The sequence below is a fragment of the Osmia bicornis genome, chromosome 6, assembly GCF_907164935.1.
Source record: "Osmia bicornis bicornis chromosome 6, iOsmBic2.1, whole genome shotgun sequence".
Taxonomy (NCBI): domain Eukaryota; kingdom Metazoa; phylum Arthropoda; class Insecta; order Hymenoptera; family Megachilidae; genus Osmia; species Osmia bicornis.
Window position 1 is genome coordinate 4994003 of NC_060221.1, and position 26542 is coordinate 5020544.

The following is a 26542-nucleotide window of genomic DNA, read 5'->3' on the forward strand; positions in this document are numbered from 1 at the left end:
AATTCCACTTGCTGAAACCCACTCTCGACTACCCCTTTCCCTCAGCTCGGGCCAAACAATGCGGAACCGTATTGGCCTGGTATCGTGAATTATTATGCTACAACGATTTAAGCGCATCAACTTCAGGACAAATGTAACAAATGAGCGAAGGGCAATGGTGTGCTCGTCGGGACAAAGTGCTGATACAAAAACGATGATGATGCATTCTTTTTCGCTAGGGTGATGCTTTCGTTTAGATAGATTGCTGGTACTTGCGATTAAATGTCTTTTTTCGTAAACTGAGTAGTTTGAAATTCGATCTTTTTACTGTGAATTTTATTCAATTTATTTCAGAGGAACGTTAAAGATTCTCAGAAGGAAATTCCAATTAGAATTTCGTTTGTTTGGTCGACGCAATAATTGCAGACTATTTGAACGACTGTATGTCGCGTCAATTAACGTATACCGAGGCAAACGATTCGTAAGTGTAATTGGCGAGGTGATCGTTTCATTAGGACACCGACGATAAGGCGAGAGACGTTCAAGAGCTGCTCTCGCATACCTTAACGTCCTAATTAGCCGTGATAACGGCGCGAACAAACGAAACGGTGCATTGTACCGTTGAAATTGATCTATAATTCACCGGTGGAATCTGCCACGTTGATATGCAGTACTGCATATCACGATCTCTGTGACGCTTTGTCAACAAATTAATTCGCGATATCTACGTTATCGCTATTCCCCGTCACGCACATGTGGCATTTGTTTGCACGGTTTATAGAATCATCGTTCTCGTTCGCTGGTGATTTATTCCTGGAATGAGGAAGTGTTCTCGTTAAAAGAATCATCTGGCTGATAAACAATCGTACTTTTATCTTCTTTTAAATAAACAAGAGAAACTACGTCTATTGAAAATCGACGAACTTATACGAAATTATGATTTTTCATAGAAGAACAGACTGGGATGAAGAATATAGTGAGAAATGTATGCTCAAGAACAGAATTTTACTGCCCTTCGCGGTAGGGTTTGACAGCCGCGATTTATTTTATGCCCTTAAATCGGTCCGAGCGTAATGGCGATGATTTATATTCAAGCAGTTGATTTTATTTTATTCTTCTTACTGCCGAAAGCTTGATATATCTACTGCTTGGAGAAAAATGATGAATTATTAAGTTTATGGAAAAAAATTGTGTATTATGAAATGATTTTAACCGAATGGTATATCCGTGCGACGAAAAGGAGATTCCCTCGCGACGTATACTTGGATATCGCGTTATCGATCAGCGGGTAAACCGTAAAGCCGATTCATGGAGAGCTGCGAAGACGGCACAATTTCGCGACGTTAACCCAGATCGTAGTCCTTGGAATTGGTCCAGCCATTTGGGCCGTGGTTGCCAGGAGACCTGGAGCCGGACTACGGCATCGCCATGGAAAATAGACGAGCAGCTTTTTGTCGCCACCCCTGGAACGAGCTTTCTGGCCGGCCGATGTCTCTCGTAAAGGGGATCAACGACGATTTTCTCGCCCCGTGTTGGATACAACGTTGACGCGACTCGACCTCTGAATCGCCGTATCCTCTCGTGAATCGAGCCCAGACGACGACTACGTCTGTTGGATAAACCCCTTGAATACGGGGTAAACTTGTCTGGGCCAACAGTGTCTAGTCTTTCACTGGCTTCCGGTGTGCTCGTTTTGTAAACTCGGCTAAACGCGATTTACGTGGTCGGATTTCCTGATGAGGATTCTTCACATATTCGCTAAACGTTTCGCTATAAAAATCGTTCAATCATCGCATCCTAAAATAACTTGAAATTATCGTGAAATTTTCTTGCGTATCGCGTTATAGGGTGAAGTTTACGCAACTTCGATCACACGATTTACGGTATAATTTACACACGAGAGAAAGGGGAACAGAAAAGGGAAACCCGGATCGCAGAGTCTTTTCCACGGTCCGCCTCTTACGCGAATTAAAGTCCATTTAATCGAAACGGTGCGAAGGATGGTGAAACGCAGTCGATTTTAATACAGAAATGGAGGCAATACACTCGGAGAGCAATAATTACATTACGCTAGCCGGTTTGTGTACGCTCGGTCATAATTCAGGAACCCATTGCCCATCTATTTAGACGTCCACGAACAACAGGGTGGCCCTTTATTTAAGTGCACCCCCGGCGTGTTCTTCCATTCGCGACCGATCGACGTATATCGACCGAGTCGACATACCTATTTATACCGTATTTATCTTTAGATCATAGCCACCAGAAATAGGTAACAGATAAATTGATCACTACTTTGTAAGCGTTGAGCGGTGGCGTGACGATTAACAGGTGTAAAAATTTGTCAAAGAGTTGTCGGAAGGAGGTGTTCTTTCGAGAGGATGAACGACCGATGGGTAAATCGTACGAGGACATATGCGGAGGGTGCATATCCTGTACCGGTGGATCCTGCAGATGGAATCGGCGCGGAACGTTACACACTCGGCAGGAGCATCGTGCCGATCCTAATCCGATTACACGGCCCATTGAAGTCAGAAGTGCGATCTTTCGAGAGGGGACTAACGTAAACGCGCTTGTTAAACGCCGTCCGTGTCGAAGGAAAATCGATATTTTCCGCGATGCGAACGTACGGACGCAGGACTGGCACACGCGTTGCCAACCACCCCTGGTTCCAATCCGCCATTCGGCCAGCCTGCAGATAATCTGCCAGGAAGCTCGTTACCCTCGTATCGCGGAATTACCGGTGTCCTCGAATTTCCAGCCATGGGTTCGGTTATTCTGGCTGCGTGCAGCCTCTATCTACCCCGTCGCAAACACGCTCCTCGAAACGATCCAGCGATCCTATCTGCAGCGAACTTTCAATACGGTTGTTTCGCGAACAAGATAAGTTTCCCGTCCCGGCCAAGAAAATTTATATGGAGTTCAGATAAAGTACAGCCTGCACGAGGGAGTACAATGCTGTTTCTATGCGAATAGTTCTCGAGATCTTGTTAAACAGGGGATTAGGATTGGTTTCTGATAGGCGAATCGAAGGGTGGTTTTTCCAAAGTAAGGGATGAAATTACATTTAGATAATTTTCTTACTATTTGTTCGAATATCGTAAAAGAAAATCTGTGTTGAATCGTGGTTCTATACTTCCGATTTGGTGTCCACAGATACAAACAAGCTAGGGGTTGCTTTTCAAACTCGCCCCGCTACAAAAGGACTCAGACTACGAAGGTTAACTCGAGTACACAATCGATCGACTACACCAACGGAGCAATGTGCTCACACTGGTGGCCTTCTCTCGCGGTTCGCTCACTTTCCATTTCTGCGAGCCTGGTGCGACAGGTGTTACCCCGATTGCGCGAAAACAAAGTGTTCACCCCATTCCGACGCATCGTGCAAACGTACCTCCCTACCATTGATCCTTCTGTGCTTTTACCGTAACAAACTCTGACGGAACTTGGGTATTTTCAGTCTGAGAACATTGCCTTTGAAAGAAATACAAGTGTCGTTGGATGAATTAGATATTGCAATGCACCTGACAAAAGTGCCATTGTGATCAAAGGACTCGATTAGATTTAATTGTTCACCGAAACAAACTACAAACACGAAGGTTCTCGTGCACTGATACTGACAACCCTAGTCAGAATCAGCAGGCGATTCGTCAATCAGTAAGTTACGAGGGACGTGTCGAGTTTGCAAGGTCTCCCTCGTGGCTTATCAGCGTACGAAACGGACGAGAAATAAATCTCCTGCTACCCCGTTACCGGTTACCCTCCTCGGGCCAAACTTCTGACTTCCGGTCGTCGCCGAGTGTTTATGCCTTCGAGAACGCGGAGAAACGAGGCGAGCGGAGAAAAACGTTAGGCAAGCATCGCGAGGAAGAGAAGCGAACAGGGGAAAGAAGAGTTTACCACGCCACAGACAATGGAGCCCTTTTACGGTAAAAAGCAGTTACTGTCTGCGTTTGAAACTTTTCCCCTTTAGAAAAATATCACCTTCCCGCCGCTCGGCAGACCAAATAAATGTATCCGCCTCTGTGTGCCTCGCCTACACGCCTTCCTCTCGGACCGGCATCCTCCTCATCGGATGCTGCGATCCGCCCGAGAACTCGGACCCGGCAATATCTCCGGGACGAGAGCCACCCTCTTCGACGCGATTTCCAACCACCGACCCCTATCGATTCGTACCCGCGTATTATTTCGGTACGCCACGGGTTCGCTGCAATGAAGACGCTTCGGTTTTTCAAGTATCCACCGTATTCCGGCCACGCTCGCTCATCGATCGCGTCTGCCCGCCTCGACGCGATGCGTTTCGATGAAATTTTCGCGTCCCGTCGCCTCGCGTCGTGCCACGGTATCGTCTGGGAAAATGAGACACGCTGGACACTGAAGCGAACACGAGAGCAGACGAAGAGTGTGCTCGAGACCGGAGGTGGAAGAGTAAGGAAGAATGGAGCGTGAACTGAAGAGCAATCGAGAACACAGGGTGGATAAGAAGGAAGTGACGCAACGTTATTGAACAAGCGTACTGTTTTAGGGTGGACGTTTTCAAGAACAGGGTTGAATCACATATTTCGTCACTGTATTCATAGATTTTTTAACAAGTTAATTATTTTAGGAATAATTTTGTGAATTTGAATTTCGAGTTGAAAGAAACTGATGAAGTTACAACAAAGAGAATGAACACTGATTAAGAAGAAAATTGTGAAGTCCGATTCCGACATAATTACACTTCATCATTGCTTTATACTAGTTTATCGTTATTATTCGTGGTACATTATGCAAGTACTTTCTGTAAACGCAAAGCGATTCGCAAATTGTCGTATACAATGCTGGAGTAATTAAGGATCCGTATTTCATTCTCTTAAATCACTCACTCGTTCACAATCGCACTTCTTCCTAATTACTCTCTCTCTCTCTCTTAACTTTGTTCCGCCCTCATACCTTTCTTTTCTCTTTATCCTGTTCACCTCTTCAATCTCCTCTCACCACCCTTTTCTTCAACGACGTTTACCTTTGTACCACAAACAATCATTATTTCGCTCTTCATACAACAATCTATCGTTTCTTAACACACTCAAATCATCGCGTTTCTTGTTTGAATGTACGAGGGGTATTTTTAACAGAAGAACAAATTTTAATTAAAAATTATCATTCGATTTTGCTATGAAATTAATGGCTTTTCTGAAGATTGAACACTTCATAAGCTAATATCCCATTTCATCAACGAAATACGACCCTTTTTTTGGCACACTTTGAGCAACTGGTAGGGTAGTCACCCCATAATCCACCCTGTCCTTTCAACGCGTCGCATTTGATTGATTACAGAAGCTAAATCGATTGTTTATTAGCAACTGATTGAGTACACTAATCTTAGAGCTTTCAATGCCATTATTAGAGAATCTGCTATTAACGATAATAATCAATGAACTTTTTTTTTTCTTTTAACACCTGAAGTTAATAAAAGCCTTAAAATATATTTCAGTATATTTATCTTATAATACTAATATATCGACACAGCCAGTTTTTTTAGATTCTCTTTTTTATGCACCTCGATTTACATTCCCTACAATATCATCAATCATAGCGCAATGAGCTCAACATTATTATCCCCATAATTCACAGAAAACCCGGTCGAATATACTATTACACACTTCCACCCCCAAAACTGCATCAAACGTTCCAACTGTACCTAAAGATGATTAATATGATTTCGTTGATGGCGGAACGTGAAATATGATACTAAATTATAAATTGCTTAAACCTACCTAAATCATTAATTTGCAAATGCATTCCTGTCAGTTATTTTTAAATTACTAGTCAGCACTTTCTATTTTTCAAAATCGCACGAAAAAGGGTAGATGCATCGATGAAAGTTTTACCAAAAATTATTTTAACCCTCAAAGGTGAGAATTTCAAAAATGAAGAATCCAAAGGGTTAGAATAAAAAAGGAGATCTCATCAAGTAGATTCGGAAAATAACAATTACTGGCACAGAAATGTTTGTATCAGTTGCTTTTTCTTCTCAATTCCTATGGATGCGCCTGCGTGTCGTGTTGTCTCCGTTCCTACCCCATCTATCCTCCTCCTTTTCTTGCTTTCCCTACTTTCGACCGCCTCTTTCTCTCGTATCATCGGCGACGACCGACGTCGTCCTTGTTCCAGCTATGCGAAACCCTTTTGAACGGTGGCGCCCGCCTGGCTGCCTGCCTTACAGGCGCCAGCAAACCTGCTCCAATACGCGTACAGGGACACCGAGTCGGAGGACAGACGAACACAGAGTTCATCATTCATTTTCCAGCTCGGTGCGACCTCTCCTTTTCCACGTTCTTCAGCTTCTTCTTGTATTTTTTCCTTCCTTAGGTGACCATCTACTCTCAGGAGGACCGAGCTGTTTAATCGAATGTACTCGGTCATCTGAATTAGCATTTTTAGGATTCAAGAATGTAGAATCGTTGGAGGATCATTTTTAATCGTTTCTTTTGTCCAAACTTTTTGATAACCAGTTCCTTGGATAAAATATGAAACGGTGGTTCTGTATTTCTTTTACCTCCTGCGTTTGTCGTTTCTAAAAGTAACTCTTTCGTGCTAGAAAACAGACTATCCGATAATTGTATCCTTAAATAGAAGAAAAGGAAACGGAGATCCGTACACTGTTGCGATAATGGAGGAATTTTTTAATCTCACAAATTGCTTTGTTCGATGTAAAACACTTTGCCGTCGTGAATATTTTCTGTCGTGTCTTAATTAATCTTTCAACCTCCAAACGATCTTTCTATCTCGGTTTTCCATCTTCATCATCCAACATTCGCTTTGTTTCATTAAATTCCCATTGCATTCCATTGTGAATAACATTTTGGCCCGAAATTAATAATTAAATGTAGATTCAATTGCTTTCACTTTATCTCGTTTATTTTCAATTTTATCACTGGTTCATTTCCAAATCAATCTTACGAATATAATAAATAAACAGCTCTATTTTTTAAACGTCATATATCTCGTGGTTGTGTGTTTACGCGTTAAGAATTTTATTAGAATCAACTTTTGCTCCTTACTTTAGATACAAGGAAAATTGTGGGTCAAGTGTCGCAGCATTTTCCTGCTAATACCTAATTTTCTTCATGTATTCGTGCTCGAATTTTCTTTTTACGTTTCATTAAGCGAATTAACTCGTATTAAGGCGGATGCTCGAGCCGTCTGTGTATCGAGCTTTAATTAAATCGCTGTACAGACGGCTGGGCTCACTTGACTCAAGACCGTTTCGAACGTTTCGTGGAATTTCAGTCAAGAGTTTCGCGGTAGCCTCGAAAACAGCAGCTTCTCGGCTGCACAAGACGTATTCCCGCCAACTGTTCATTCAAGATTGATCTTGGAAATGATTTATCTCGCTCCCGTCGCCATCTGTTTTCCCCCAGATGCTTTTTACTCCTGGTTGCTTCCGTTCGGTCTCTATGCGAATATTGGAGAACTTCCGTCCAGAATTTCGTGTTCCTGCTGGAAAGCAAATTCTTTTACACGCGTCTATCCTATCCAGTGTGACCCCGATTTCGTGAAACGAAACGGTTCATTCGATAAGAGCCCCGAGGAAGCGTAGAACAGCGCATCGTTTGTCCTCTCATAAATTTACTTATCCCTTCGCGAGTTTCTCCACCCTTCATTTTTGTTTATTCACCTCGCTAGCTGTTCGCCTCGTTTCTTTCCCTCCCTTTCGTCTCATCCATCGACGAAGATTTAAGTGTTTAATAACGGCCACCCTCGTCGAGAGACGATACAAGCATCACGAGCATCGTTCAGCTTTCCGTCTTGAAGCTCTTCTATTTCCTCCACTTCACTTCGATATTTTCCTTTTTTACCACTTCCTCGGCATCTTCGTAAATCGACGAATTTCCAGGCTACGACGATTATTAATCGTGGCTGTCGTTGCGACGCGCTGCTATGGGAAATGAGAGTAGAAAAGAAAGAGAGCGGAGAGATAGAAAAGAATAAAATCATCTGAAATATTCTTCTTCCCGAGGAACGTCCCCGTTGGGGATGCGAAACTCGCTGTTTTCTCGCCAGAAGCTTCCTCTTTCTCCTCGGCGAGCTCTGAAACTCGCTGATACCTCGATGAAGAACGTCCGACACTTTGGCAAACCGAGATCCACTTTTGGTGTTTGCTTCAGTCTCGAAGAGCGAGAAAAGCCGTGGGTCGTGGAGTCTCCTTTGAAGCGTATCAAGGGACAAGCTAGCCGAGAAAGTTCGCGGACGCGAGTGTCGTCCGATGAATAGCTAAAGGGTAAGATTAACATCCCCGGTAAACCTTTCACGCGGTTTCTTTCACGACGAAACGTTTCGCTTCGTCGGCTAAGCTTAATTAAGAGAACGAACGATCCTGCCTGTTTACCACCGCTGAATCTGTTTGACGTTCGTGACTGACGAGTCCCATTGCTCGGTCGAACGAAAACAAATTCTTTCGAGGCAGGCGCGAGAAAATTCCAGCACCGATGTAATTCATTCGAGTTGTAAACAGGCCAATGACAAACGACAAGAGCGTGCACGAACCGTTCTCGTTCCTTTCTCGAGGCAACGGGTCAACGGTGTAGCACAACGCGTTTTCCGTCCTCACGAGGGACGCGGAAAGAGCGAGGAGGTAAACCACGAAAGGGTCGCTGGGTTTATTTGAACAGCGATACTACGGAGGGAAGGGGTGGTGTGTTTTTCTAAATAAAAGGGAACCACTCGAGAGGGACCAAGTGACGTTTCGACGAGACCGTGTTTTCAACGCGTTCGTCGAACCTTTCGTTTCGTCGACGCGATCGTCTCGGACGATTTTTCACGGGAAACGCGGCGGAATCTCCGACGCAAGCTACGGATTTTCACGCGGAGAATAGCGATGCTTCGTCAGGTGCAACGGTTGCATGTACACGTTGCATTATCGCGCATTTCATTAAGCCAGAACTATCCCTGACAGCTATATTTGCGTGGCTTCGGTACGCGCATCTGCGCCATTAACCCTTTCCCTATGAATTACGTGTACGTTCGTCCTCGAGAACCGAGTGTTAATTGGGTACGGATATTCTTCTTGCATAATATCGTCATTTGGATAGCACTTTGCTCGCTGGCAAAACCGAGGATTTTTTCATGCAACTTCTGAATTTCCCTGCATCTAAAACCTACTTTCGCGTCCACCGCTGCATCTAGTTAGAAAAAGTTAAGAAAAGTTACCAAGGTTTTCCAGGGCTAAACGCTCCGTTACTCGGTGCTCGCGTCGACTTTCCAAGGATTTAAAGGTGAAATTATACCCTTAGTCAATTTTTGAAATGAGAAGAAAGAACTGCATGCAGTGAATCACTGGATCACTGATTGTGAGATTGAAATCAGCGAGTGATTGAATCACTGAATCAGTGTATGCACATTTTTTTTCAAAAGTGTCGACACAAGTGGTAAATAAGTAATAAATCTTGGCGATACTCAAGAAACGTCGTCGCCTGCTGAAAGTGTACCGCTCGAATGTCAAGTACCATAAAGTGCATTCGTCGGACCCCTTTAAGGGGGAAAACGGTGATGTAGTCGCACGTGATAAAGGAGTGAAAACTGACGCGTTTTCCCCGAGAAGATCGTTTAAATTATTAATTCTTTGGTTGTGACGCGATAAGAACGATAATTGTCACTGAAGAGGACAAGGTTGTCTCGTTCTCCCCAGCTCTCACGGGCCGATTCCGTTGGAAATGTAAATCCCTTATCTAATGTTCTTCTGTTTGCTTGATAATGCGCGACACGAATTTGATTAAACGTGTTTTCCACGAGTCTCGAGTACACCTAGTCGCTTGTTTTGGTCGTTGAAGAGTTGGTTGGATTGTAAAATTAACAACGTTGCACTGTTGCACGAATAAACACGATTTCACGATAACGTAGCGACGGTACAAATCGAATTAAAGTTAATTGAATAATTTAATTTGGCGGAATTATGGAACAGAGCAAAAATGTTCTGTTGTCAGTAGGTTGATTTGAAAATCAATATGTAATTCACTACAAATGTAATAAATAATTTAAATAATTAAAGGATTCGTTTAGCGAGAATTTAAAAAGCGATTAATATCAGTGGCGCCAAGCTAAGTATCATTCGCGTGACAACGTCCTCTAATGCAAGGGACGTCTCCTAATGTCTTGAAAAAAGTCGGAAACATTCCCTGTTGAATATTCAACGAGAAAAAGGAATAAGTATGCGCAAGGCCGGCGCATTCTCTAAGAGGTGTATAAAAATGCAAGGATGCGCGTAAAACAGTGAAAAAGGGAAGAAAAAAAAAAAGTAACGGACGAGAGAAAGAATCGGTTGATTTCGCGGAGAACCGCGAGATCGTGGCTTTCCCACTCGCTACCTCGTTCGTACCTGCGTGTCGGGTAGCGTACCGGTGGCGCCCGAAGACGGCCGAGCAGGACCGAAGGCCGAGCCGAGCGCGTACGAGCTGCTCCCCGCTACAGTCTGAAATCGGCTAGCGTGACGATACGACGTGCGGGCAACAGTCGTTCAGAACCGATGTCTTATAACGTTTTAATTTGATCGGTAGGTCGATATAATTGTACGATCACGGGAGCTACGTGTGCCAGTGTCAGTGAACACGGATTTTGTGTTTAAAGAAACAAGAACAATTCAGAGAGACTTACCGTCCAGTGCAAGAAGAGGAATTCACTGTCACGATGGCAGCTCACGAGCATCATCGGGCTGCTGCTACACTCGCTGTCCTTGTAATATTCCCGTTAATGGGTGAGTGTTTGACAATCTATCAGAAAACTTGCACGAAATGCGAGCTACCGTACAGACACGTGCACGTTCCCACAAAGTTTTTGCGCTTTCCCCGAGAGCAGCGTCACCGCGGTATTCTCACTGGCACGCGATCGTTCAGCAGGTGGTTAACCAACGCGCAGTACCGTGGAATTCAACTGAAATGTCCGACGCGATAGGGACGCTGGAATTTCGATTCGATCGAGTCCGTTAAAAATCGAACCCGCTTGAACTTGGCTAGTTCTTTCTCGCGTTGGCGGAGCGCGCCAAACTCGTACGAATTCAAATGCTCGCTAGGCGTCGCAGTCGGCGTAACCGATGTGACACGTAAATCCGCCTTTATGCGACTCCGACTAGGCGTGTTTTTACTGTTGCGTGACTACGTGTCCGGCGGTGGATAACGTTTTCGGTAGCACCTGTGCGACGCTTACAAGTGGCCACAGATGTGCGCACACCGGATAATGGAGTTCATCAACTTGGCGTCAGCAGCGATGTCAAAATGCGACGCTCGATAGCGTCAATGAAAGCGATAGTATCAGCGTGTAATCTATCGACGATGAGTCACTGTTCGACGCGTACAATCATGTACAGTAAAGAGGAAAAGTCAGATTCGATTACGCGGTTTATTAACCGCAAACTTATACTTTTCCACTAACGATATTTCTCTATAATCGTTTCTCCCATTTAATCTCTCGTTAGCAGTAGATAATATCGTCTTTAGTACTGCTCCAATTCATCATACGACATTTTCGAACGACTCGATACAAAATCATAGGAGAAGCGTAAATACCAATTAGTAAAATTCTCGATTCGGTCGAGGATAATATTCCTTCTTGTAATCTCGATATCCTCGCTGGTACCTGAGAAAGATGGAGTTCCGTTGGATAAATGCGTGCCTAAGCAAAGTCTCCCGACACCTGAACAAACGATCGTGTTGCACCTGTACGGGCGCCTAAGTAGGTGCACCTTGCACGGGACTCGGCTTTCCGCTAACAATAACCTGACCTCCAAGGGGACGCGGGGGCCCCCTGGTTGCTCCCAAGGGAATCAGGGAAACGTAACCTGAAAGTCAGGCTCTGTTGCATCGCCTTTGTGTTGTTCGAGCGTATTCCGTGAAATTGCAGCGACGGCCTCGGTACACAGTCGAATATACCTGTCCGAATGGTCGGTGCAAATTGCCGTCGGTAGGAAGGCTACACGAGTTCGTTCTCCCTTTCGTTTTCGATCGTCCATTTATGAAGCCCACCACCACGGACTCCTCTTATTCTTCGATGTTCCCCCCGGTCTCCGTTTCTCGGGTCGCTTCAGTCCGGTTTCGTCGAGTCGCCTCGGAATCGCGCTGGGACGCGTCTTTTCTCCTCTTTTTGTCTCGTTGTCCCTATGAACGTGCCTCTGCTCGCTCACCGGTTGTAATTTATAAATGGCCATCGCCAGAGAGACGGGAACACGCGGTACCGTTTCGGCAGACCCCGTTTCACTTTCGGCGAGGACATTCTCGTGCAACTTGCGCTTCCCATAACGCTTTATTTTCAAATTTAATCTTATAATTTGCGAGCTTGTATTATTGACTTTTCCTCGAGAAAATAAATGGTGGGGGAGACTCCTCCCTCTGCCAATTGAGGTCGACGTTGCGCGAGAGTGTACATAGCACTCTAAACTTCCAAGAAAGGCGTTAGCCGTGTAACTTCTTTCTCCTGAAATTTATTTGTCATTGTTCGAGCCCGACTATGACTTACGCATACCGGAATATGCATCCGTATTCTTTTTGGGACCTTTCTGCTGGCGAACACAAAGCCGATCTCGGGGAGAAAGTGTCGCAACGACAATGGTGCACGTTTGAGACCGTGAATAGACGGACGTCGGGAGATTCTCTACGATTATACGCTTGTCGAGTCGAAAACTTGTCCGGGGTCGAAGAAAAATATTAGATGACTCGTGGATAATCTTCCGAATTTATTTTCCATGAATTCAAGAAATCGTGTTCTTTGGAATGACGCTCGAATCAAAATGTACGCGCAGATATTTCTCAGGAGAGAATAGACAGCATCGTGGTTGACCTTTTTCCTCGTTTCTCTGTTGGAAATGGGATGCAGAAACGCGTGCCCCGGGTACCTTCTGGCGTTTTTTATTTATTTTTTTTTTTTTCTCCACCCAAGCCTCGTCACCCGGTGCATGAACCCACACGCGAAGGGTCATCGATCCTCTTTTTTTTTTCCTCGTTGCATTGTTACGCGATGACCCGTTCCTATGGACCCATGGATTCCGGAGCCATTAAAGTTCCTTTCTCCGGTTTACCATTATCGTGTCGCATAAATATAACGAAGCAACCGTTACACCTTTTTAGACCTTTTTTTTTCCGCAGCTACCTTGTAAAACGTTGCTCGGTTACATCGATAAAACTCGGTGTCCCCCGCTAACGAGCTGAACCGAAACGGGACTTAGAGAGCGTTAGAAAATTTTTTCGTCCGGTCACGCCCAGAAAAGCCACGGAAGGAAAAACTAGCGATCAAATAAAGTGGTAACAATAAAAGCTGAGGGGAGAACGGTTGAGCAGAAGCGCGGATAGTCGCGAGAAACCCTTGATTATGGTTATTACGTGGACCGGGGATAAAATACTCGTCGGAAACCGAGGAACTGCTGTGGCGCCGTTTAACGAGTCGTAACAGGGTTCACTCTCTCTATCTCTCTTTTTTTTTTTTAACTAATATGTTCAACGTCGTCGTAAAAAAGAAGCTGCTTTTCCGGTGGAAAGACAGAAACGGACGGAAAGAGCCAGGGAGCTCGAGTGGTGAATAAACGAGGAGAAAAATACTTGGTACGCTCGCTTTGCGTTTCCACGTTCGATAATTAGCGATTTTTCGGCAGGAAATGAAAAACAAACATAAAGCTCTCGGGGCTCGTTTCAACAGAGCTCTTCGCTGAAATAACCGGGAAATTGAGGGTGCCTCGCCGCCCCCCCCTAGATGAAATAAAAACGATCGTTTGAGATCCGTTTCGCCTAGAATAACTTTTGTATTTCAGTTAAATTTAAGCTTCGTCAAAAATTTGTTATTTATCCTCATTTGCTATCGTCGTTGATCAATTAATTCCATGGTATATTTAAACGTTTTGTAGATGGTACAGGAATTATTGCATAATCCTTAGGCGTCGTTCCTGTTTTCATTGAACCTTAATTACGTTCCATCGTACGTTCCTGAGTCGTTTACAAATCGCGCGATTCAGCTGTGTTTTCGAATCGAGCAACTTCGAAAGGGATTTTGTTGGAATTTTTATTATTTCTTTCCGTGGATCGCGTTGACATGGCATTTTATAAGTAGAACGTTTATTGGCGTCGTGGTGTCGAGTGATGCAATGCCTAATAAGATAGTAAAACTTTGGCGTCGGTGTTTTTCTGAGATTACAAAGGTAGTGGTACTTCGTGGGCACTGGAAAACGTATCATTAGAAAACATGTGATTTTCTTAGGGTACACTTACGTAGTTTAACATTCAGATTGATCAATGTAACATTAGAAATACATTTTTTCAGTAAATGGTATTTGCTTCACTTTTTAGTTTAATGAAATTTTAATTTTAAAATCTCTTTTTTTATGCAAATTTTATATTCTATTCGAGGATAAGAATAAATGGGTTTTAATGCTGAGCTCATTCAATATAATAATTAATAGTTTCCGGAATATGAAACTTCATTTACTACTTTGTTAAACAATGTACTTCTCATAGTTATCGTGTTATAATTACAAAATATAGTATCGTATTCTCTTTAGGGTATCGTACTTTCTAATGATTTGAAAGTTCCAGAAATTACTAATACGCATAAGCAACAGACTCTGAAACTGATGAACGTTTCAAAGGCGCTGGATACTATGAACTTGGTGCATTATATTAAAATCAGGAAACCGTAATTCCCAACGAGCCTGCCTATCGATCTTAATTACCAGCATTAACGAGAACAATTTATCGAATGCTCGAACGGAGCCGTGTTCAATTATATTTCAACGTGAAACGTCGTACAAATTGCTTAATAAAAGGGGACTGGGGACAAAAGGAGCAGAAATCGATGCACCTTGGAACACGGAATTCCTTTTCCATTTTAATAAAGAGCACCACGATAATTTCCGTGTCATTAGGCGCGGACCACTTAACGAGAAGTCGACCGATTGACGGAGACACGTTTTTAATTATCGTTTCTGATATTCCTGGACGATATTTCGCCGAAAGGGGCGGCGAAACATAGTCGGAGGAATGTTCAATTCGCGCGTACCAAACATTAATCAACCGTCGAGAATAAAGGGTGCTGGAGGGGTGGTGGGAACCGCGGTTCATTCAAAATCGTCGAATAGAAATAATTTTCACCTGCTGTTGTTCTACTGACAATCGAACAACTGATCAAACTGAAAACCGTTCGATAGGTACTTTGTCGAATTCGAAGAAGAAAGAAGTAGATGCACCTGATAATTCACTCGATTTTTCAAGAATACATTTATAACTTTTGATCATCGAATAAAACGGAGAATGGTAATGGCAATGCAGAAGTTCGCGAACGGGTTAGTCCCACGATACTAAACGTTTTATCTCGAAACGACCTCCTCTTTCTTGCATTTCCCGCTGATGGAGATTCTTGGATCGCGTTGCCGCGTAATCTCGACGCGATCCAACTCTACTGTATTATTTTTCAAGCAACGATATCGCGGGCAGTTTGCGTTCGAATGACCCGGTGAAATCGTTGACCCAATGGGAAATTTCGCATTTGGCTTGGCGAATATCGTTCGCGTTCTGTGACGTTATTAATGGCAGGCTATATCGAGTGGTATTTCCGCGGTCGGGTGCAACGTTATTGTTGACATTTGAAAATGTTCAACGGCTGTTAACTGCATTCGCTAGCGTTTGCACGCGTTTCGAGTGGTTTTGCAGGTTGAAATTTGCGAAAAATCGTATCGTTAATTTTTCTCCTTCCCTGCCGGAGTTGGAGTGTTTTCGAAACGAAATACACAGAGAGCTCGCCGAGTGAAAAGCAACATCAATGAAAGTCCTCTTCGCGTTCTCTGGCGTCACTTTTCGAGCACAAAGGTGTCCGTTTCCGAACGTTGCATCATTGTCAGTTAACAATGTAGCGTCGGGTCGCTTTGTACAGTAGCACGCGTCTCCACTTAGCCTCTTGCGTTTCGAACTATTAAGTTTCCAAACGAAAGTTGAATACGGCCTCGCACCTCTTTCTCTCTGCATAGGAGTTATTCAACAACGAGCGAACGAGAAAGTACGATGACTCCGTGTCCGGTGAATGAATGGAAAGTCAGTCAGTCGGGTCGGATAACGTTGCATCCGCGTTGGAATCGGTTGCAAGCGTTTTGTGACCGCTTCGTATAAATCCCGTTGCTGGTCAGACTTCTTAACTCGACTCGAACCAAGGATTCGATGACGTCACTAGACTGCCCGTAGGATTAACTAGCTAAATACTTGACGGGAATTTAACTGACGCCCACCCACGAATCTCGGGATGGATGAGCTACCGACCGGAGTAACTTACTAAAATAACAGCCGGCTGTTATTTAATCACGTGCATATGGACCATCCACCATGGAACAAAGTGTTCCTTTGAGACTTTTCAAGCTTTCACGGGCCTCGTTTGTTACGTTTCAGGTTGATACTGTTTGAGGTTTTCCGGACATAATCCGCTGTGTCCAGAAGAAAAATTTTGCCATCCTTCTGATGAACATTTTATAGATTCATTAAAGGGTTGAGGATGCGCTGGTAGCGGTTAAGCATTAAAAAGATTCAGACTCTTTTATTTTAATTCTTTTTACTTTGATGCGGATAGTAACGAAAGGCTTAAAGATCGTCCAGGAATTCGCCGTTTTTATCTCCGCGAATCATTTAATTCCAATAATCCACGTCTAAGATAATTAGTATTTTTCGCGATCGAGGTTTTATCGGCGCCTAACCGGCGTCGTAATTTTTACGATCGAGATCGTTGATTAAGGTATCCGTGTTTTACATTGTCGTAAAAACGGACGATTTGATCGTGCATCGAATAAACGTTGCGTTTTCTCTGTCAGGATTGAAATTACGCGGCTTGTTTTACGATCGTTACTTTCACGGTCCAAACAAATTACGTTTATCCGCGGATACATTTGTAAGCCATTCGATTCGATGATTCTTTTTTCGCGATAGCGCCAGGAGAGCCCTCTCGACTTCGAGCATTACCCTCCGTTCACGGAAAAATCGTTATCGTAGAAATAGGCTGTAATTAAAATATTCCGACCAGATGACGTTTCCTTCTTGCACCGCCTTCGACGTTTGTTCGAACGAATTACTAGCCGGAGAAGAGGAAGTCGTTGAACCTGCTGGCCGTTCGAGAGGACGATATTACATTTTTCTGGAGGAATTTCGATGCCGAGGATATTGTTGATTCTCATTCTGCATGCCGTTCGGTCAGATGAGAATAGTTGTTATTAAGTTTGATGAATATTACGAATAACGAGCGTTCGAGAAATCTCTCGTGAATATTTCCTTGGGAAATTAAGTCGTCTGGGGGAGGTTGATTAACTGGAATTGAGGACATCGTTCGAGTGGCTTGCTTGTACATCTTCGTTTCTCATCGTGGCGATAATTTTTTCTTTCAATTATTATTCAATACATGAATTGTAAATGAAAATGAAGAACGAGTTAGTTAAGATTAATTTAGCATCCTTTTCTCGATAATTATATATTTCTTCAGAACTAAATTTTATCATTGACTGTATGTACGATAATTGAGATCATTAGTAGATTGATAAAATTCCTGAGATTACTGTGAATTATATTTACAATGTTATCTCTCGAAGAATTCATGATACGATATTTACGATCTATTTCCGTTATCGATAAATTCGACGTATTTGTTGATTACTCGAATAAAACAAATCTCTGAGTCACTAAGACAGATGAATTCGCGTGAAAATTCATGCGTCAGTCAGGCATGACTGACACATCTCGCTCAGAGTGTTAAAAGCGAAAATGAATAAAAACTATCATCGATCCGGCAACGGTTTGAAATGGAAAAAGAGGAAAATCAGCGTTTCGCTAGCGAGAAGCTTGAAATTCAATTCGGTTACACCCCGTCAGAGCGTGGACGGCTCTCGCAAACGAATGTAAAATTAATTATCCCCTTAATCGTGTGGCGGACCGCGTGTGCGAGATTCGGGACCGGTTAATTTGAATGCTCGTCAAAGTGACGGGACTGGTTGGTCTGCTGCAGAATCGTCGGACGACGCACAATCGGGACGAAAAATGGCAAATAAGAGAGAAAGAGCTTACGAGGATGAGGATGGTCGAGGGAATATCGAGTAGATGGGTGTATAAGGAAGAGAGAAGGGTGAGAAGGTGGAGAGGAGAGATAGGGGATAGATAAAAAGGAAAGGAGACCTGGCTGGGTTTTGTGAAAACCTGTTCTGGGTTTCTGCCAGCAACCTGCCGTGTGCACCTGTAAGGACAAAGGGAGTTTTGAGCAAGGACCCTTGTCCGCTTTTCAACGACCACCTTAGGCCCTTTCCCTTCGAAATAGATCCGTCCGAGGACTACCGTTACGTGTACTTACAGGGTGTCCCGGTTGTTCGATAACTTCGTCAATCTATCGTAGAAAATAATTAATAATTAAATATTGTTTTAACCTTTGCTCGGATCATAAAAATCGCAGCGAGCTCGTGAATCTTTTCACTTTGAAAATAAGAGCCTCGAGTATTTTTAGACTGTACTTGTACAATGACGAAAGCAGCAGGTGTTAAATGAGAAGGGGTTTCCTAAAAGACATAAACATAGATGTTTATTTGCATTCAAGTGAAATGTGTACAGTTTGAAGTAGAGTTTCATTTAACTTTCTTTGTGTGTCTGTATTTTCTGGGAGACGGAGAAAACGTTGAGTACACATTTCTGGTAAATTGTTCCATTTACTGGAGCATAATGTTTAATAGTTAGAAATTGCAAATTTGGAAGGTTCTTAAGAATTAAGCTTTGCATTCAGATATTCTGATGCTTCTTTCTGTCCGTCTATCTCCTTGAAGCTTCTGTTCTTCTTGTATACGGCAGACAAAAAGTTGGATCGATTGAATTGTCATGTCATTGTTATTCAAGAGGGGATTTTCATTTACTAAATGGACCGGACGACCTTGTTTTTCTGCCGATGGAATTTCTGCAGGGTACACAGAATCGAGCCGAAGTTGTCGGACAAGGAAGAAAATTTCGACCGTTTCATTGGTAGGAATAATAGAGGAAGATTTATTTGGTGAAATGGTCCACGACGGGGGTGGCTTTTCTTTTCCTAGCTGGAAAATATATTCACGGTATGGAACGTTCATTCGCGTCACGTATCCTTCCAATAATTCAGTCTAACGTCGGACTGAAAAATATAAATTATCCAAACGTTTTCATCGTTCATAATAGCAAATAGGATAACAAGAATCCAAGCGAAGATTCTTTCGAACAAATGGGGCGTAGATAAACGTAGTGCCACTTTGTGTAATCCTATTGTGATGAAGCTAACTGGTGAAACGTAGAAATCGATTTCGAAGGCTTCGAGCATTAATAGGAACGCTAATCGACAGATTCGTAATCCTTTCAATTGGAAAGGGTACCGCGAGCCAACCAGAGTACATTATTTTCTTGCAAGAAATTGAATTTGATTTCATCGAAACGCGTCTGCCACAACCGAGTTTCTGTCTATTACAAAAAAAATACATACTGATCGAATTTAGTAACCTCCTTCTCTTCGAAGTCGGTTAAAAAATAGCCGGCCAGGATGAAATCATTTCATTTTTCACAGACGGTTATAATAATAGATACACCGTTCCGTTTCATTTCTTCAATTTCTCGTTTGCACAAGTGTATTTTTCTGATTTTTCAATCCCTGGAAAAACGTTTATTTTGCACTGGAAAAATCAACGTTCCTTTCTCTTCACCGAGAATAACATCAATAAACTGATGCACAATTTACGAGAATTTTCTTTCAATCAGAACGTTCTTTATTTCACATTCGAACGATGGTTTATCTGTAAAAATACTTTGAAAACACGTGAGTTACGTTCGAATGCCTGTGGGAGTACTGTCATCTATTTATATCTGACCGGATTGTAAAATGAAAAGAAGCTGCGACGAGAGGAGGAAAAATAAGCAGAAATAAAGCGAACTATTTAACACGATTACGATCCCCATCAGCGTCAGCCGGATCATCGGAAAGCTCCGTACGTAAGATAGGTAGATCTTTTTAGCTCATCAATTTCTTCCCTCGACCTTGTCTCTCCCCTCGCGATAGACAAACTCGTCGACGGGTCGTCCGATAATGTCGAACGGTTATAAGACGTCTATATTTGCGTGGAGGTCTAACCATGGTACGATCCACCTTGCCATCCCGAACGACTAATGGGACTTGACGCAGAGGCTGGTCGTTAAAGTGGCAGGTCAGCCGTGACACCCCAAGCTTCGCGTTCCCGTCTACGCGCTTCCGTTACCTTTCCTTCCACTTCGTTTTCGCGTGAACTGGATTAGAACGAACTTGGCCTGGCCTGCCAGGGCGGTTGCTCCGCGCGTCGTGCTCCAAGTCCGTGGGAATCGGAATAACGGGGACGAAGAAAAGGATCAGCGAGCGGATCGCTTAGCGGAGATAACGACCAGTCCGACGTTCAACTCTCCTCCTTGGTCAGCTCGAGGTCTAGGATCGTTAAAACTGCTTGTCGCCCCGTGAAATCCTTGGATCGTAGTCGAGGATAGGCACTCGAAACGCGAAAAAATTTGATAAAATGAAACGGAAACGAGTATCGAGGCGACCAATTGCCCGCGAAATAGTATCCAAAGAGATAAATTCCGAATAATGGAGCACTCGTTTCTCAGCTTATCCGGATCTTAAGATCTATTTAAATTCCGAGTAGAATCTGTGAGACGACTGGAAAGGACGAAAATCTACCCCAGGCAGGCGAGATAAGGGTACGGGTAAAGAGTTTTAAACGACGATCCTTTATTAACGGGCCATGGGGGGTAATAAACGGTTCCAACGGTTATCCAGCGAAAAGCTCCAGAAACACGGGGATTTTTCTCGTTTCGACCGGAAGAAGAATCGTTGTATTCTCTCGGTCTTTTCTTTGTTCGCGACCGATTCGAGCGTACCGAAGCCTCGAGGCTTGCTGGCTGCTTTATTGGATCAGCCAGAGAGAGAGAGAGAATGAGAGATAGAGAGAGCGTGCTCGATACATTTAGTCGGGATAATTAAAGTACACGACTAGCACTCGAGACACGAGCTGGTAAATGTCACTGGTCCTGTATTGTTGTTCAGGGACAAGCACGACGATCGTAATCGTAGTGACGTGTCTTCATTCATGCAGAATTCTTAGAGGGATCGGTCACACGCGAATGGATCCAAGGAATTTCCGGCGTTGATCGATTCAACGTGGCGCCGATGCAGATTCCTCGATGTAACAAGCTTTTTTCTTTTTCATTGATCGACCTCTTTTTCACTGCAACCCTTCTCTGCGGTTTCATTTTTTATCTTCGCTTTAATGGTTGCCTGCGGTTATTTCTCGATGCAATTTATTTGTGAGAATCGCTATTTTTTATGCCCTTGTTAACAGGCAACGTCAATATAAATTGCTCGTAAATACACGGTGTACAATGGTGTTTTGATGCCGATGGGAGAATGGGATTTGTCGAGGTAATTAATCTGAATAATTAGTTTTGTTTTGAGATTTCAAGGGTTTGTCGCGCGCCAATTATATCTGTTCATTAACGATAGATAATGAACGAAATTTGGACATGTATCGGTTCGTACAATTATTTTAGAACAACTAGATATTTCTACGAAATAAAAATTTCACGATGCTTCGTTATTGAAATGAAATAGAAAAATGTATAAAAATTCTCGAAAACTCGTTATATGAACGAAATACCACAAAGTTTCGTTGTCAAAGAACGACCGTCTCTTCCTAGTTGAAATTACAAAGAAATCGCTCGAAGCATCGTTGGAAAAGCTCGCGGATTCCCGTTCAATTCGACCGGGTAACAAAGACGAAAGCGATTATGCCGTTGTATCGTGAAAACGTGGACAAATAACAACGGGGGCCGGACGCGATTCCTTTTTATACCGCGAAACGTTGTGCCATTTTTCCTCTCGGTGTATTTTTTTTATTCCTTCGCAACGATATCGAGCGAATCGAGCCGCAACGGAGAATTCGTGACGTCCGATAAATATTTATCCTTCGCCCGGGGCTATTACCGGCAAATATTTGGTCGCATTTACGCCGCCAACAGCGACAAATAATAGCAAGAGGGGGATGGTTGTCTCGTCGCTGTATGAACCTATGTACCTATAAACGGAGCCGGCCAAGCGAATAATTTATCACTGCTACCCCGGCCATCGAGATTTGCATAAAACAGGGCTTTTCGCGCGCGAATCGATCGAAAATTGCGACGTTCGCTCTGTCGCACGTGGCGGACACCCTCGACCCTATGTTTCGGATGCTACACACACCCCTTGTCTCTCCGCGTGATATCGGCTTGTCATGGATGCACTTCGTTCGTGAATATCTTTATGAAACGTTACATCGCGAGGATTTGCAGGATTTTTCGGATGTGTAGGGGTGGCGAGAATGGTAGACTATTTCGATGGACACGCAGGATTTTTGTTATCTAAACGGTTCGGGATTTTAGTGAAGGGTTTATTTTTCACAGAGTGTGTTTGTTTGCTGATAGTCTATAACGTTGTTGAAAGAGGCTTTGTACTAATTTTCAATATTTATCGAAGGTGTATGAATTTCATTTAGGAAGAAACAGGGTGAATTTAAAATGACCGAAAGGGTGTATTTAATTATGTAAATGATTAAGCAGAATCGAATGATTACTCAACAGAGAGAATCCTGGCGTAAGATTTCCTTCTCATCGATAAATTGTACAATTTCATTTGAATAATGACGTTCTAGCGGTTTGTACGTATCCATACCGGCCTCTATAAATTATGTATATTATCGAAAATTCAATATTCGAGTGGCTCGAAGCAGCATGGAAATTTAAGCCATCCTTACTCGGCCCTTCGTTTTCAACAACGCTTCGTTTCTCCCGTGAAATACTCGGCCGTGTGGTAATATCGTTAAAATCCCTTCCGCGCCATTGTGCGCGAAAAAATTCGATTAGCGATCGGTCGAAACAGCGAAATGGAATTCGAATCGGTCTATAGGATGCTGGTCGGCGTGTTCCTCCCCACGCTAATTTCGTTTAATATCTGCGTAGATGAAACCGCAGCTTGTATTCCGTGCGTATCGCACCGATCTCGCGATTGACCGTTGCCCGTCGATGCGATTAATAAATTAACGCCGACGCGACGCCCGAACGAGTTTTGCAATTAGCGAAAATCCATCGTTGAAAGCAGCTTTTGACAATGCTCGATGCGAAAAACAACGCCGATGAATTTGTTTTTTCATCATTTTCATTCGGAACAAATTATACGAGAGAGCTAACAAATTCCAGCTTGATCATTCGCTGAATTTTGCTTTGGGTGTTCCCGATGCGAGTGCAACAAGTGGAAGAGAATTTTCGGAGAATCATGAATGAAATTTAGAATATCGAACGAAATATTTCAAATATTTCGTGTAAAATCATTTTCAAAGCAAAATATTTGCAGCGATAGAGCTACATTCCTCGGGAAATTGTTAAGAAAAATTTTCGAAGAATAGTTCAAAGACTCTATTTTGTCGAGCAATTTGCTTGGACACGTCTAGTTTGCTTCTGACCAGCCGATTTGGCTTGGCAAAGTATCGTTGCCGGTTCGTGTTTCACGTGTCGTTAACCGTGTCCCGCTTTCGACGGAGCAAAACAGTCGTTCCATTCGAGACGTCTCTTTTCGCAAACGAGCTGCTCGATTAATCGACCGAGAATCGATCCGATCGACGTGAACGGGAGAAATGGTACTGGCGCAGAGATCCCGCAAGATGTCTGGCAAATTTCAATGCATACTCTATATGCTAAAATCAGTGAAAATTAATTAATCCAAATTGAATCCTTATCGTATTTGTTCTCTTTGTAAAGATAAATAAAAAGAGACTGAAAATCATTTTGATTCAAAGCTCATTCTCTTTTATTCAGCCGTCTCTTAACAATATGTATTGAAATTCAAAAATGTTGTTCATTGTTCGTATGGAACAAATGCGCATCAAAAGTATTTTACAGAGCTCCGTGCCACCCCCTTCCAAATGTCATTAATATCCCCAGGGTCATATAGGGTTGCAAGCATTCCTGTCACATCGCATCCCCCAACGTACGCGCGCATTTTCCAAATAAACCCTCGCTCGATCCAATCCTATCACCAAGCTGTCCCGCACTTTCTATCATCGTTTTTCTTCATAAATAATCAACGAATGTAAAGCAGTTTCATTTCGAGGGTTCTTCGAATCTTCTCGCTCCGTTCGAGTCTATCGAGCATACCGAGGAAAGAAAAAGGGGTGCTCCTTTTTGCTACACTGAAACTTGTCTGTTCTTCGTAGCTGGAACGCACCCCTTGTTCTTCCCTGTTCTTGCTTTAAAAGAAAAAAAAACGGGAGAAAGAAAAAAGAAAAGCCGTGTCCGTTAAACGTTTATCCGGGATCTGCACGCGTTCTCTCGTAGCCCTTTTTCTTTTTCACCCCTTCAGTCTTTTCTCGTTCTCTCTTGGACGGGTCGGTTAATTTTGCCTGGGTATTTTTCGACGCTTATCACATTAATTGCATCGCTGCACCGCGAAAGGGATTAAATTTCGCTTAATGAACAATGCACGCCTCGTGGCGGGGATCGCGATTCGAGCCCTCGAATTAATGAATCGGATTATTCTTGACGGTATCGGGAAAGAGCTGTAGTCGAACGAGAACGGGCTTATATTCTCGTCGAGTGTTGCGTTGTAATGGCGGAAGGATTAAAAGAAAGCCTTTGGTGTTTCCCTTTGAAAATGGAACTTCGATTTGAAAGGGATTCTTTGTGATTTTTTTTTTTTAGATGAAAGGTCGATTTGAAGAAGATTCTTTGAACTTCAATCTGGAGATGTAAATTCATTTAATTTTTATATTTATATCTTTAATTTAAAAAAATTGAAAAACTCGCAAGGAAGATATTTATATCGAGATACAAAGAGAAATTGTAACGATAATCGAGTATTTATCCGAGTATGTTCTTTATTATTTCATATTGTTAAGCAAATCGTGCTTAATTGGTAAGCGATGTAACGTTCAATTAAACGCCTTTGTTCCACTACAAAAGCGTTTTAGCTCCTGTTGCTTTTCGCGTTGAACAGGTACCTACCTCTCTGCAACTGTGTCAGCGCAAGTTCATTCAGTGGTCAAAGTTTGCAATACGAGCTTGAATTTATTAATCGTCGAATTCAACGCTGAGTGTTAATAACATCATTTCCAGCAGTCGCGATTAAATCGCTAATTTAAACGCGAAAAGGACAATCGAATGGTTTAAATGTTTCATTTTGTTTCACTTGGTAAATTGGTCGAACCTTTATCGATGTGTTCGCACTTTATAAACGCTTTCAGGACAGACAGAGTACATTGTGTCTAATTAATGATAGCTCTTCTTTCACGATAATAATTTTCAAATAATATTTAGTCGCATCATACAAAATTCCAGTCTTTTATGGATCAAAATAAAAAGCTGAAGAACGTTCTCATATAGTTTCTAGCGAATATAATTTAGGTACAAAGTAAATCACCTCTAATTAATAAGGGGAAGGAATTTCGTGGCAGGAAGTTAGTTGCTCAGAAACTTCACAGAGGAAACATTGACAATATAAATTTCGCTAATTGTGCTGGAATGAATCATATTTAACCCTCTAAAGTTGTGCAAAGTATCTCGAGCTTTTAGTTTAATCTAATTAGTCGCGTCGCAATTTCTAATTAAGAAAGTATTCTTTGAAGAAATTCATTCGAACAGACAGAAATATTTTCTTTAATGTATCCTCGCAATGGTTACGTGTAATTCATCCGAATTCTCAATATTTACAATCTATTACCCCGTAAATTTCGCGAATTGTTCGCGAAAGTCGTTCCAATTCCCAAGAAACATCTGCTCCCAACGATCTTGTCGATTTCAAGATCCAACCCTTGGAATTTAAGGAATCGGTGTACTATGTACCAGGACACCCCTGAGCCAGGATCCAAGCGGGCCAGTTTTAAAACCAAACACTCGCGGCCGTGAAAAGGGACGATTTATTTGTACTTGGTCTTGACAAATATTTACGAAAGGGAAGGGCTCGTGAAGAAGGGGTTTCCGAGAGGTAAAACCGAGGCTCGAAGGAAAGAGTGACGGCAGAGCGAAAGAACGGCTTATTACAATTAATAGCAGCCAGGGAGGAACGATCGAAAAGGCAGCAGTCACGATTCGTGAATGGGATCGTAATTTGAACGAGGGCCACACGCGTTTCTTCTGAATAGAGCTTAATTCCCGGTCTCTCGCGACGCGCGACACCCTGTCATCTTGTCAGCCAACGACAGAAATAGACAAAAGGGGTGGCGGCGAGGGTGGTGGTGGCGGTGGTGACGGTGGTTGGGCTGGACCGGCAAGGGTTGATTTTGATGGATTACCTCGTGTTAGCTGGTGGAATTTCGTCGAATATTCTCTAGCCACCTTCCCGTGGGAGCCGATCGCCTACGCGCTTGTCGTGGCTGTCATCCAGGACAGAGAAACGCACTCAGCCCTTTATATTTGCCTTTCTTGATTTTTCGTTAGTCCTCGGTGTCGTTTTGATGTATCGATTTAATGACTACACTGCTCTTCGAATTATTCGACTAAACGACAACAGGACAGAACCTTTCCACTGGCTGTGAAAATTT

General features: G+C 43.0%; 1 protein-coding gene across 5 annotated transcripts in view; it reads left to right on the plus strand.

The window, feature by feature from the left end:
* Positions 1 to 10411: 10411 nt before the first annotated feature.
* Positions 10412 to 26542, plus strand: part of LOC114878272 (fasciclin-2) — an 82252-nt gene continuing 66121 nt past the window's right edge. For all 5 annotated transcript variants that reach the window (XR_003789723.2, XM_029191879.2, XM_029191881.2 and 2 more), the window contains exon 1: positions 10412 to 10708. Coding sequence is in view for 4 of the 5 variants with exons in the window: in XM_029191879.2 (XP_029047712.1) it covers positions 10642 to 10708 (67 nt within the window). In the remaining variant the exon portion in view is untranslated. The remainder of the gene's footprint in view (positions 10709 to 26542) is intronic.